Source organism: Anolis sagrei, chromosome 1, assembly GCF_037176765.1.
Source record: "Anolis sagrei isolate rAnoSag1 chromosome 1, rAnoSag1.mat, whole genome shotgun sequence".
NCBI classification, from domain to species: Eukaryota; Metazoa; Chordata; class Lepidosauria; order Squamata; family Dactyloidae; genus Anolis; species Anolis sagrei.
The window spans coordinates 256123754-256137637 of NC_090021.1; the positions used below are offsets into that span (position 1 = coordinate 256123754).

At 37.3% G+C, this 13884-nt stretch overlaps 1 protein-coding gene across 3 annotated transcripts in view; it reads right to left on the reverse strand.

Annotated features, from left to right (window-relative positions):
• The window catches only part of SPON1 (spondin 1), a 408791-nt gene that overhangs the window by 317976 nt on the left and 76931 nt on the right, over positions 1-13884 (reverse strand). For all 3 annotated transcript variants that reach the window (XM_067462685.1, XM_067462684.1, XM_060766576.2), the window contains exon 3: positions 9284-9417. In XM_067462685.1, the coding sequence (XP_067318786.1) occupies positions 9284-9417 (134 nt within the window). The remainder of the gene's footprint in view (positions 1-9283; positions 9418-13884) is intronic.

A 13884-nucleotide genomic window follows, 5' to 3' on the forward strand; every position in this document is an offset into this window, starting at 1 on the left:
CTTTTTAATGTCACAGGTTCTTCCATACTTCCAAATGCATTTCAAGGCATTTAGACCAAGAAACATATGGCACTACAAAAGTTGTTGGACTGCATCTCCCATCAGTCCTAGCCAGAATAGTCAATTGAGAATAGTCAATTAATGCAAACTGCAGTCCAAGGGTGCATCTGCACTGACCACTTAGGTTGGATGGGCTCCAGATCAGCTCCATGGAGGCAAAACATTTCAAGGAGCTGATCTGAGGTAACATGGGCAAAGCCATGACATTACCCAGTGTTAACTGGAACAAAATTGGCCACAACTGTCCTCACTGCCTTTCCATGTTCCCTGGGCTTGGATGATCTGGGGATGCAAGATGACAGTTATTATCCTTTCTTGTCTGTGTCATGGCACTCTCCAGCCATATCATGGACCCTACCTGTTGGTCTTTGCCTGTAGTGACATTAGCTGGGGCAATTAGGGAAGGAAAGGAAGTGGGGGAGGGATTCTACAGGAGATGGCTGACAGATAGAATCAATGTCACACTCAGAGACTGCTCCAATATGGAGGATGGGGGGAGGTAATAAGGGTGGCTGCCCAATTAAAACAAATCATGTTTAGCACTTCTCAGTGATCAAGACTCCCTCCCACTTCTGCAGAGTCTGGAAGTGTGCCTATCTGACCCATCCTGATGCCAATCCAATATATGTCGATTAGTGTAGCTCTACACCTAGAGTACCTAGAGAACAACCCTCTTCTCATTCCAGATTATGGAGATCAGCTCAATTTCATTTCGAATAAGCATTTCCAAAATATGTACAAATAACGTAAATATACCTCTATTCGATTCTATTAGTCCAACCATATGATCCAGAAATCATTCACAGTCTTCACACCTCTATTGTTCGTATATCTAGAAACTACATTTTTATATATAGTCTTTTGGCCATGAAAGTCCTTGTTCTGTCTTCAAATGCAAGCTCTAAAACATCCTACATATAGTTTGCTTCCTTCTTGTTTCCACCACACAGAATCAGAGCTAAATAAGAAACATGGGGACCTAATCAGCCTGCTCAATAAGACCTTCTCAGCTAGAAAATGGGAGCATCAAAGAAGAATAAATTGAAAGCAAGCTGTGAGCAGCTTGTGAGATTTGGAACTGAAGGTCCAAGTTCAAATCTCTGTGTGGCTGTTGGCACTTTAATGTGAACTTCATGCCAGAAAATAAGTCATAGCACACAATCCCCCTCCAGTTGCAAACATTAACATCTACCAGACAGTGGAGGAAAAAGAGATTTTAGTTTACTGACAATCTGACATGTGGAGTCAGATTTATTAAGAGTGTGGCCCTACTCCCTCAGTTCATTATAAAGAAGTGTTACAGTAGCTGCTTGGTTAAATTAAATGTACACCAGTGAATCTAGCCAGTGAATCTCTCAAGCATTTAATAATAAATATATTCAGTGTGTAATCATGAGAAGTGGTTTATGAGGCATGTACTCTACCTGATTGACCTCTACTTGGAAAACAGTAAATAAAGTAAGAAATCTTTGCCTTTCTTGTTTTTAAAATGGGTGACTGCATCCTTTATAAAGCACAGCAGATTTACTAACACTTTCAATGTAAAATGTAAAAGCAATGTAAAAATGATGTGATGTGTAAAGAACATTTGGAACTGTTTTTATATCAAAGGAAGAATGGTGACTCTCGATATAAGTGAATGTCTTTAATTTATCTGTACCATATTTTGAGGTTTCTCTCCCTCTCCCTTCAAAACAAATCCATTTTCAGCCATGCCTGGAATTCACAGAAGTCAGTACCTAATTTTAAAAGATGTGTGGAAGATGTGGAAGATTTGTCGTCTCTGGTTCTTTTGTGGGAAATGGGATTAGATCCCCACAACCTTCTCTTTGCTTTAAACATAAACTTTTTCTCATTAAGGTTAAAGACAGGAGCTTGTGTTCCTAGGGTAGTATCAAGATACAATAAGCAGATATCAATCTACTCATGTTTTGATCTAGCATGCATATGTGTGTTGATCTTTAGCTTGGATGTTATTCTTCCTGTGAATTTTTGTTGTTTTTAAAATGGAGATAATTTTTCACTATTTTCCTCAAGTTAAGGTCTAGTATTAGTATTCTTAGAGGCTGTTCATACAGTAATGAACTCTGGTGATTTGAATTTATTTAAAGTAGCTAGACCACCTCTTTGCCTATCATGGGCTGCAGACCTTCACTGCACCACTTTCTCAATTTTCAGCAGGTTGATTGCTGTTTTTATTTTGGAATTAGAGAGAGGCCTGGCAGGGGTAGAGCAGTTATGTTTGCTCTTTGGGCCCTTCCAGACAGGGCCCAAAATGCAGGCCCTGTCAGACTTTTACCTGAGGAGTCCAAACAGCACCTCAGGTAAAAGAGGATTCATTCACCACAAAGCAGGATACCCTATTAGACCCAGGACTCCCTGAAAGGCCCAGTTCTAATGAGGTATGGGGACTGTGGGGACAGACTCAAGGGACGGAGTCACTTCTTCAGGTCCCATGAGCCTGGAGAAGTGAAGAGGGTACTCACCCCTTTCCCAAGCCTGCAACCCCCACTTCTGGGCCTGGCACACCTTCTGGTGCATCATTTTTACACACCAGGAAAGCTGCCACAGCAGGCTCATGGTGACCCAGTAAGGATTTTTTTTTTATTTTAAGGCTTGGGGGGGAGGGGTGGCCCCATTCCAGTGTGGTAGTTACCATGCTGGAATGAGGACAGCCCTTCAAGAATGCCTGGATCTTTGGGAAGGGCATGGGGACTTTAACCCATTCTGAAGCAGGTTTAAGTACTGCCTGGAAGCACCCTTTGTCATCCACTGGCATTTCTGTATTCTTCCATGCCTACCATACCTTCTTCCTCTTGCTCCAAATCCTCCTCTTTTGATTCCTGATAAAATCTGTTGCAAGCCTGAGCTCATTCTGAGCTTTAATAATCCTAATGTTCTTGATATGCCAGTGTACTATTATTTGGTGATTTACTTATTATTTCATTTCTCATACATGTCCCTTTAAATCTCAGCTTATCTCATAGATCCCTAAACATCCCTCCTGATTTCTTTACTTTCCATCTTTTTTCTCATTGAAACTGTCTGCATAGGGGTCACCAATATCTCTTCTCACTAAGGAGGAATTGTTTTTGTAAATTCAGTTATGCAAATGTTTATTAAATTTGTTACTAATAACAGGATTTAGAAGAATATGTTACACACAGGATGTGCACATATAGCAGCACTGGGAGCAATATTCTGTCCCAAGACCCTTTGGGGCTAGCCTGTAATTCAAAAAATGCCAAAAATGTCTGGAAGTCCTTTTTAGTTTTTGTAAAATTCCTTTTTTTAAATGTTAAGCCATTTGATGGTACAGCTGAATTAAAAGATGAATGGTTGTTTCTGAAAGCTTCTAAAAATGATAAGTCACTTTTAATTTTTGGATCTTATAATAGTATAGATAATCGGAAGGAGGTTTGTGCATATAAACATTCTTTGTGCAGACCTGAACGTTGTTGTGTGCCTTCAAGCAACATATTATAGTGTTTTCTTTGTTCCAAGTGGATTTGTCGTTGCCTTTCTCTGAGGCTGAGAGAGTTCCCATGTTTGAGTGGGGTCTTTAACTCTGGTTTCCTATAACCACTACATCATGCTGGCTCTAACTGAATTACTCATTGTTTTAAAAGTAATACTGTAGATAGCACATTACTACCATGTTACTTTTTAAAATGAGGAAACTTTAAAAAACCCCAAATATATCTCAAATTATTTGTAAAACCAGAGAAGTGAATATTATTTGTAACAGCAGACAATGGAGGTCATTACAAGGCCCCATCAACAACGTGGATGGCACTGAACGAGTGCCTGTTGTGAAGCTGCCCTGAGTCTCCCCTCAGAGGCGAGAAGGACAGGGTACAAATGTAATAAATAAATAAATAAATATAACTAAGGCCCCATCAGTAATGCCATTATAATTCAGATTGAACGTCATTATATGGTGAATGTAGACTCACATAATAAATGCAGGTTAACTGTGTTGAATAGGATTATATGCACCATATAATGCAGTTCAATCAGCATTATAATGGCAGCGTAGATCGGACCCTAAGTACATTGTTTTAAAGAAACAATATTGCTTCGTCCTTGTTACCCTTCCAAATTAACACACTGAAACTTACATCATTGCTTTCAAGATCTGACATAATATGATGGGCAATACTTGACTGATGTGATTTCACCTCAAATATGGAAAATCTGTATGATTCTTTGACTTTCAAATGATGCATTTTCATGAGGGAGGGAAGGATAGTTTTTCAATGGAGAAATATCATCTATGAGAGCTGCATATCAAAGCAGGAACGCAAAGGTACTAAATCCTGAAGTCTGTATTATATCTTGGAGATGTCACTTTACCAGCATTATAATTTCCCAAATGAACATATCTTCTTTTTTAAAAAAATGTGAATAATGTCCCGGATCTGCAAATTTCTAATTTGGCAGGCTTTATGTCTTATTCAAGCTACTCAACTCTCTAGTGTCTACTCACATCCAAAAAGATAGACATAAATAAACCAGAAGAAGAATGTTTTATGCTGAAAAATAACAAATTCCACACTTTGTCTTAAAAAAGAATAAAACATTTACTTGGTTAATTAAACATGGGCACTGCTTTTGTCATGAGAATCCTCCTCCTCTCTTAATGTTATTGTAGCATTGACAGTTTCTGAAAATAAATGATGGCTAGCATAATCCAAGTCTCATATTTTTCTGGGCAGTTGGCAGTAATAATTAAGTAAATACATAGAACTATAGTTAATTATACTACAAGAAATCACTGAATCAATAAGCTTTAAACCTCCCATCACACTTACCTTCAAGACTAATGAACTGTTAATCTACAAAATCAATATAAAAACATCAGAAAAAGTAAAAAAAACAGCAGGAACAGCAAAGCATTACACATCCCCTTTCACTTTCCAATAATAAAAAGATAGATACACTTCTTAAAATGTCAAAAAATACTTTAGTATTGTTGTGCAAACAAAAGTCCTTAAACCAAACCAAACCAAAATGTTTAAAATGGGGTTGAACCATTCCTTGGCATAGTGTCTTAATATGTGTGTTATCTTTTCTGGTTCAAGACAAAAACGTTTTGGGTAGTCTTTACAAGGGTGTAAGCCCCTATGCCTAAATAAACATATAAAAGATTGCCTTGTGTGTATTACATTTGTGGCCACTAGTAAAACATAGGAATACAAAAGAAATAAATTGTGAGCATTTCGCAGAAATTCCAGCCAAATCGGTCTTTTTTCCATTATGTTCACAGAATTTAAGAAGCTCCCTTTCCTCCCATCATGTAATTTGATTTTGCTGGTATAATAATATTGGCTAGAGCTTGGAAATGTTACTTTTTGAAACAAAGCACCCAGAATCTCCCTGTTAACACGACCATAATCTATGCAGATTGGAAACTGTAGCATTTAAATGCAAAAAGTTAATTTAGCCACAAACTCTCTGATGTAGGTGGGAGTTGTAGGCTAGAATATCTCCACTCCTGTCATACATTTTACCCTTTCAAAAATAATGGAAAAAAGTTGCTTTTGGAGATTATTTGCTCTCCAATATCCCTAAGAACTCTCCAAGGGGCATGGTGGCTTTTTGAGAAGATACCCTCCACCACCACTTTAGGCCAAGAAGAAGCATTCTAAAACTCAAGAAACATTTCCTAATGGAAGAAAAACCCTGCTCTTCTGTGTCTAAAATGGCTATGGAACACTACAAAACATGAAAGAAAATTCCCCCACAAAGACCAACAACTAACTTGTGGGGAGTGGGGGATGTAACCCTCCAAGGGCTTCTGGAGCCTAATACAATCCCCTATCCTAAAACAGATTTTTCAAGTAATTCAATGAATTCCAACATTTATGTTGTTAAGCGGAAACACAAGAATCATAGAATCATAGAATCATAGAATCAAAGAGTTGGAAGAGACCTCATGGGCCATCCAGTCCAACCCCCTGCCAAGAAGCAGGAATATTGCATTCAAATCACCCCTGACAAATGGCCATCCAGCCTCTGCTTAAAAGCTTCCAAAGAAGGAGCCTCCACCACACTCCGGGGCAGAGAGTTCCACTGCTGAACGGCTCTCACAGTCAGGAAGTTCTAATGTTCAGATGGAATCTCCTCTCTTGTAGTTTGAAGCCATTGTTCCGCGTCCTAGTCTCCAAGGAAGCAGAAAACAAGCTTACTCCCTCCTCCCTGTGGCTTCCTCTCACATATTTATACATGGCTATCATATCTCCTCTCAGCCTTCTCTTCTTCAGGCTAAACATGCCCAGTTCCCTAAGCCGCTCCTCATAGGGCTTGTTCTCCAGACCCTTGATCATTTTAGTCGCCCTCCTCTGGACACATTCCAGCTTGTCAATATCTCTCTTGAATTGTGGTGCCCAGAATTGGACACAATATTCCAGATGTGGTCTAACCAAAGCAGAATAGAGGGCTAGCATTACTTCCTTAGATCTAGACACTATGCTCCTATTGATGCAGGCCAAAATCCCATTGGCTTTTTTTGCCGCCACATCACATTGTTGGCTCATGTTTAACTTGTTGTCCACGAGGACTCTAAGATCTTTTTCACACGTACTGCTCTCGAGCCAGGCGTCCCCCATTCTGTATCTTTGCATTTCATTTTTTCTGCCAAAGTGGAGTATCTTGCATTTGTCCTTGTTGAACTTCATTTTGTTAGTTTTGGCCCATCTCTCTAATCTGACAAGATCGTTTTGAATTCTGCTCCTGTCCTCTGGACTATTGGCTATCCCTCCCAATTTGGTGTCGTCTGCAAACTTGATGATCATGCCTTCTAGCCCTTCATCTAAGTCATTAATAAAGATGTTGAACAGGACCAGGCCCAGGACGGAACCCTGCGGCGCTCGTCACTTCTTTCCAAGATGAAGAGGAAGCATTAGTGAGCACTCTCTGTGTTCGTCCACTTAACCAATTACAGATCCACCTCACCGTAGTTTTGCCTAGCCCACATTGGACTAGTTTCCTTGCCAGAAGATCATGGGGGACCTTGTCGAAGGCCTTACTGAAATCCAAGAAAAATACTGTAAACCAACCAGTGGAAAGCAATACTTGTTTGTATCCCTAACAAGTGCTATTCAGAGACACATGTTCTCTAGGATGGAAGGAAAGAAATATATAGGCATTACGTGTAGTAGTTTTTGAGAACATTATACACTTCCCTAATTCCCTTTTAAAATTATTTAAAGTGATGGCTATCAGTTCCTTGATTATCATTCAGCATGGACAGTGAATTCTGTATTTTATGTTCTCCCTATAGCTCATCCAGAGTTTAGGGTAGCTTAGACCTTTCAAATACAACTGCTTTTGCAGTAAGATTTTTTAAGGGTTTATTTTATCTTGGTTTCATTACAGCTTTTATAGATGCTATAACAATTGAAAAAATGGTGCTTGGTATTTGTATGCATTTAAGTGGGAGTAAAACAATGACAGGAAAAGGAAGGTGGGGAGAGGCTTCTTTTAAACCCTGTAATTTCAACACGCTCAAAGCGTGGGGAATAGGGGAATGCACATGATGTTAACTTGGTGCCAAAAGCAAAATAATAATTGGTATGTACTGTGCTACCCCCACACAACAACATGGTGCTATATTATACTCTTAATCATTGACTACAAAAAATACACAACGAATGTAACTGTTTGTGTTTGATAGGTGCCGTCCTGTTCAATTATACACATCAGGTTCTCTCCTGACTCAACAAAACATGGATTTTATATGATGTTTTTTTTCATACATCATATAAAAGATATCTGAAGGATTATTGTGCTTCTAAGGAAATCTCTCCAGTGTTACAATTCAACCTTTGCTAATGCTTTGTGGCAAGCAGTTGACTATTGTGATGAAAAAAATTACTGCCACATGCACTGAAACACAAAGCAGACTCAATGATCATCCCCTTAAGCTCATGCTGCATCCAGGATTTCTCATTTGCAGGTGGTAGTACATGTGGTCTTAGCCCACCAAGGATCCACATTCCTTGGCTGTTGTATAGCCATAGTATCATTAAAAGCACCACTAGAGTTACCAGGTCAGGATTATCCTGGATCCTGAGATCTGAGGGCCAAATCCTAAGACCTAGAGTTAACCACCCTCCCCATTACATTACAAAGGCAGACCTTGTTAATGTAATAAGAGTACTGTTCCATTATCTTGGTAGACTCCAAAAGGGAGTGTAGATAATGTGGAATGACAACACATGATTGGCTAGTGGAAATGTGAAAGTTATAGTCCCCCTAGGGGTGAGAAAAGCGGTATAGAAATACTGTAAATAAATAAACATGTAAGGTTTCCCAGTTCTGACTTGATCTCAGGCTTTCTTCACTTTGGTTTAATGGAATATTGCAACTGACCACATAACATTTGCACCCCTTTTACTGGCCTCCAAGTTAGAACCTTTCATTTCTTCATATGCATTAGAGCTCCCTGGGGCTCTTCCTTCTCCCTCCTTCCTCCTAGGTAGTAAAGAAGTTTTAAAACAGAAATTCAAATGTAGTCAATTGGGTCTCCTCCTGCCTGTCTCCTCAGAAGTAAGAGAGAGAAAGCCCCAAACCCAGGGAGCTCTGTTTGCAAGAGAGAAGTGAGGCTACGTCAAGTGATGGGTGGTGTGAGGTTCTGTGGCTCAACTGGGACAGGACTGTCCTAGGATGCTGAAATTTCCTTGTGTGATGAAGTTGCAAGTCAGCTCTGTTTGTATTTCTTTTTAAAAAGTCTAACCTTTGAGGAGGGGGCTTGGTCTGGGGCTCTTCCTTCTGTGTCCTGCTTTCTCAAATGTAAGAGAGAGAAAACCCCAGACAACTCTGCACATTTTTTTCTTTGCATAATACTTGCACCCCCACCCTACTCTTTTTTTCTTTTCTTCTTTTTACAAAAAAGGGATTAAAAGTGTGACTATTACATGGTGAATTATGGTAGCTGAGGCACATGTGTTTCCAAACAAAATCAAATGATTTGGTTGATGCAGCGATTAGATATGATATATCCATTCTAAGGACCTTTCCCCATGCAATTTATAAGTGCCTTACCATTGTAAGCTCCATCTTGTAAGAAGACGGAAGTAAACTCTCCCCCATCACACCACACTCTTATAATTTCTAAGTATCTAAAAATGCATTCCTCCCCATCATATACTAAGAGCCTTTCTCCTCCCATTATGTTATTGAGGCTTTAAGGATGTATTTCAGTCATAAAGTTACTTACTTCAAAATTACACAGCCTGTACCCAAAGCAGGTGCTGTCCAGAATACTTGAATGCGTGTCCTCCTTCTTGGTGTGCTCTCAGTCACAGCTACAGGGCAGTTGCTCATGAACTGTGTTTCTTCCTCATCTATTATCTAAAGAAAGATGAAGCAATGTTTCATAAGATTTGTCAAATACAGCTACAGAGAATATAGATATAGGTACTATATCTATATTAGTACTATACAAAAGAACTGGGCACCACACAAAATTATATCACAAATATATATCCAGAAAATCATGTGCATTATAGAAATTATGGATAGTCAAATCAGACCACCAAATTATAGATGGGACTGTAATTCTGCTGTCACCAGTGGAAGAAGATTATTTCTGAAAAACATGAGGGCCTCAATTAGATTCTGAATGTCCACTTGAAAAAGCTCTTTGTAGATAATGCTACGAAGTTGGTATCCTTAGCACACTGAGTTATAGGTTTCTAAGTGTAACCCATTGGACTTGCATAAAATCTCACCATTCTAGAGTAATGATCAATTCTGTGGAGTACTCTCCAGCCTATCTTAATAAAGTCAACCAACCTCTGATAAGTATATTAGCACAAATAATGTGAATCATCATTATTATTGTGGCCCTGCTTTTTCCCCATGATTGGGAGCCAAAGTGGTTCACAACCTAAAAGGCAAGACTATTAAAAACGTACAAAATGTAAATATTAAAACAGAATGAAAATATTTATCATCATTTCAACAACTATTAAAACAATTCGTAAAAATATAAAAGCTGTTGAAAACAGTTCTACCAAAACAATACAGCACCCTGTTTTAAAAGAATCAGCGAAGCAGGAAGTTGGAATGGGCCTATGGGATCAACGCACAATTTTCAGCTAGATCACCCCCAGCATCTTTTGGATGACATCCAGAGAAGAACCTCTCTACGCATTTGATTTTAACTGACAAACCACTCTCACTTTAATGCAGACACATAGAATTTACAGAATAAATACAAATTATGTGAGAAAAAATAAAACGCCACGAGACGTGATTGTTCATCTTGTTAAAAAGACAATAAGAGATGAAATTCTGAGATTGAATGGGAAAAAACAGATATTCTATAAAGGTGAGAAAGTAACAATTCTGAAAGAAATTCCGGCGACAGCCCTAAGAAGAAGAAGGAAATATACATTCCTCACAGAGGAGTTAAAAAAACAAAACATACGCTACAGGTACAGAAGAAGGATTAATGGCTACGTACAAAGAGCAAAGATATTGGATAACAAATGAGGAAAGAGCCAGAGATTTTTTCGATGAAATAAAAAGAGACAGAGAAAGAGGCAAAGAGAGAAGATTTGGAAATAAGAACAAGAATAACCAACCAGACACAACAGCCAAAGAAGAAAATAATAGAGAAGAATACAGAAGGAAATTAAGAGGCTGGACCGTAAAAAAATCAAAAAAGGAAGATGAAGACCAACCATTGGAAAATGAAGAAGAGGAGGAAGAGGAGGAAGGAGAAGAGGAGGAAGAGGAAGAGAGGGGAGAAGAAGAGAGAAGGGAGAGAGAAGTTGAAGAAGAAACAAAATGCATGGAGAACTGAAAATATACTCGAATAACATAAATGGTCTAAATTCACCGAATAAGAGAAGTTTTCAACAAATTAAAGAAAAAACATTACCATATAGTGGCACTACAAGAAACACATATAGCCCAACGACATGTGACACATCTAGAAAACAAAAACCTAGGGAATCTATACTATGCATTGACTCAAGAAAAAAGGCGTAGCAACATACATAGATAGGAAAATCACATCAACATTGGTCTTTAAAGAAGAAGACTGTAGATACCTCGGAGTGATTATACAAAATCAAGGCAAGAAGATTCTAATTTGTAACATATACGCTCCAAATGATTTAAAAATCAATTTTGCAACAAAAGTAAAAACGCAGATAGAACAAGAAGAATTCGATCAACTGATAATATTAGGAGACTTCAATGGAGTCATAGATGGAGAAATAGATAGGAGTAAGAAAAGTAGACAGAAAAAAGGAAATAAGAAAACAAGTGGAAATCTACCAAAATCAATAACAAACTGGATGAAATAATTTAACCTATGTGATGTATGGAGGACAAAAAACGAGACGACAAGAGGCCACACCTTTTCAGAAAGGCACAAAAAGTGGTCTAGGATAGAGATGATTTGGCTGTCAAAATCTTTACTAATTGAAGTCAAAACAATAAAAATCTATTCAAGAGAGGATTGAGATCACAGCCCTCTAGAATTAGTATTAAATGAAGCAAAAAAAGGATGGAGATGGAAATTGGATGAAAACTTATTGGCGAAAGAAGAAGACATAGAGAGAAACAGGGAAATTATGAAAGAATTTTTCAAGACAAATGACAAACCAGAAACACATATGTTCACGGTATGGGAAGCAAGTAAAGTGGTCATGAGGGGATATTTTATCCAACAAAAAGCAAGAAAGAAAAAAAAATAATACAAAAAGGGAGGAAATTAGACAAGAAATCAACCAGGAAGAAGCCAGATTAAAAAGAAATCCAAAGGAAAAAAAAGATAAAAGAAAACCTTATATTACTACATAAACAAAGAGAAATTTTGGAAATGGAGGAAAGAGCAAAACAATTAAAATTTATGAAACAAGACTACTTTGCAAACACAAATAAACTGGGGAAGTGGTTGGCAAAAAGGTTAAGGAAGAAAAAAGAAGCATCCTACGTGACGAGATTGAAAGAAGGGAACAAAGTCTATACAAAAGAGGAGGAAATAAGAAACCAATTCAGGAACTTCTATAAGAATTTATATCAGGAAGAAGAGATAAAAGCAGAGGAGGTAACAGAGTACTTGTGTAAACAGAAAATTAAAAAAAAATCAGACGAACAGAGAGAAGAGTTAAACAAAGAAATAATAGAACAAGAAATAAAAGAGGCAATAAGAAGTATGAAGGCAAATAAAGCGCCAGGCCCAGATGGCTTAACAGCGATATATTACAAAACTTTCCAAAATGAACCCTATCTAAAAAAAAATTATGAACGAAATAAGACAAACCAAGAAGATGTCGGAAACTTGGAGACAAGCAACCATATGTGTGATCCACAAAGAGAATACAGACCCTGATAACGTAAAAAATTATAGACCTATCTCTCTCTTAAATTTGGATTATAAAATATTTAGTTTCATAATTGCAGAAAGATTGAAGAAATTACTAAGCAAGACAATAAAAGAGGACCAAGCAGGTTTTTTACCCAAAAGAAATAAAAATCAAAACGTGAGAACAATTGTGGATTTAATTGAATATTATGAAATTAAAAACCAAAAGAAAGTGATGTTATTGGCTATCGACGCGGAAAAGGATTTCGACAATGTAAATTGGAACTTCCTGAAATTTTTAATGAAAGAAATGGACATTGGCTACTACTTCCAAAATATAATAAATGCCATCTACGAAAAACAAGAAGCAAAAATACTGATAAACGGATAGGAAACAGAAAGCCTAGAAATCCAAAAAGGAACCAGACAGGGCTGCCCATTGTCGCCTTTGTTATTTATATTAACTTTAAAAGTCCTAATGGACAAAATAAGAGAGGAGAAAGAATTAAAGGGCACGAAAATACAAGGAAAAGAATATAAAATCAAAGCATTTGCTGATGAATTAATTTGCATTATAGAGGACCCCCTGGAAAGACTAGGAAAATGGTTAACAATGATAGGAGAATTTGGAACAGTAGCAGGATTCAAAATAAATATAGAAAAGACGAAAGCATTGACGAAGAACATATCAGCCAAAGAACAGAAGAAGATAGAGGAAGTATGGAAGATAAAAATCGTGCAAAAATTAAAATACTTAGGGATTATTTTGACAACAAAAAACTTACATCTGTTACAAAATAATTATACAGAAACATAGAAGAAAATAAAAAAAGATATGGAAAATTGGAAAAGTCTAAATCTAAGTCTATTAGGGAGAATAGTGACAGTGAAGATGAAAATATTACCAAAAATGGTTTTCCTCTTCCAAAATTTGCCAATAATAAGAAATCAAAAACTGCTGAAAGAATAGAATAAAGACATGATAATTTTATATGGCAAAAGAAAAAATCAAGAATAAAATTTAAAAATATGATTGAGGAAAGAAAAAGAGGCGGCATGGGAGTACCAGAATTCAAGATATATTTCGAAGCATGCGCATTAATGTGGATACGGGAATGGTCAAAATTAGAAAATGAAAAATTATTGAATCTAGAAGGAATAGACTTAAGAGCAGGATGGCATCAGTATTTATGGTACGAAGGAGTCAAAAAAGAAAAAAAGTTTGGAAATCATTTTATACGATCGGCTATATATCAAATATGGGAAAAATATAAGACAAAAATCTGTGAGAAAACACCATTGTGGATATCACCATTGGAAGCTGTACAAAGAAGGGAATTAGGATGGAACGATTGGCCAAAATGTAAAGAATTGGTGAAAAAAGAAAAAGGGAAAATAATCCTAAAAACTCAACAAGAGATGAAGGAAATCAACAGGAAAATTTCATGGTTTCAATTTGGGCAGATAAAAGAAAGTTTCAAAACAGACGAAAAGAT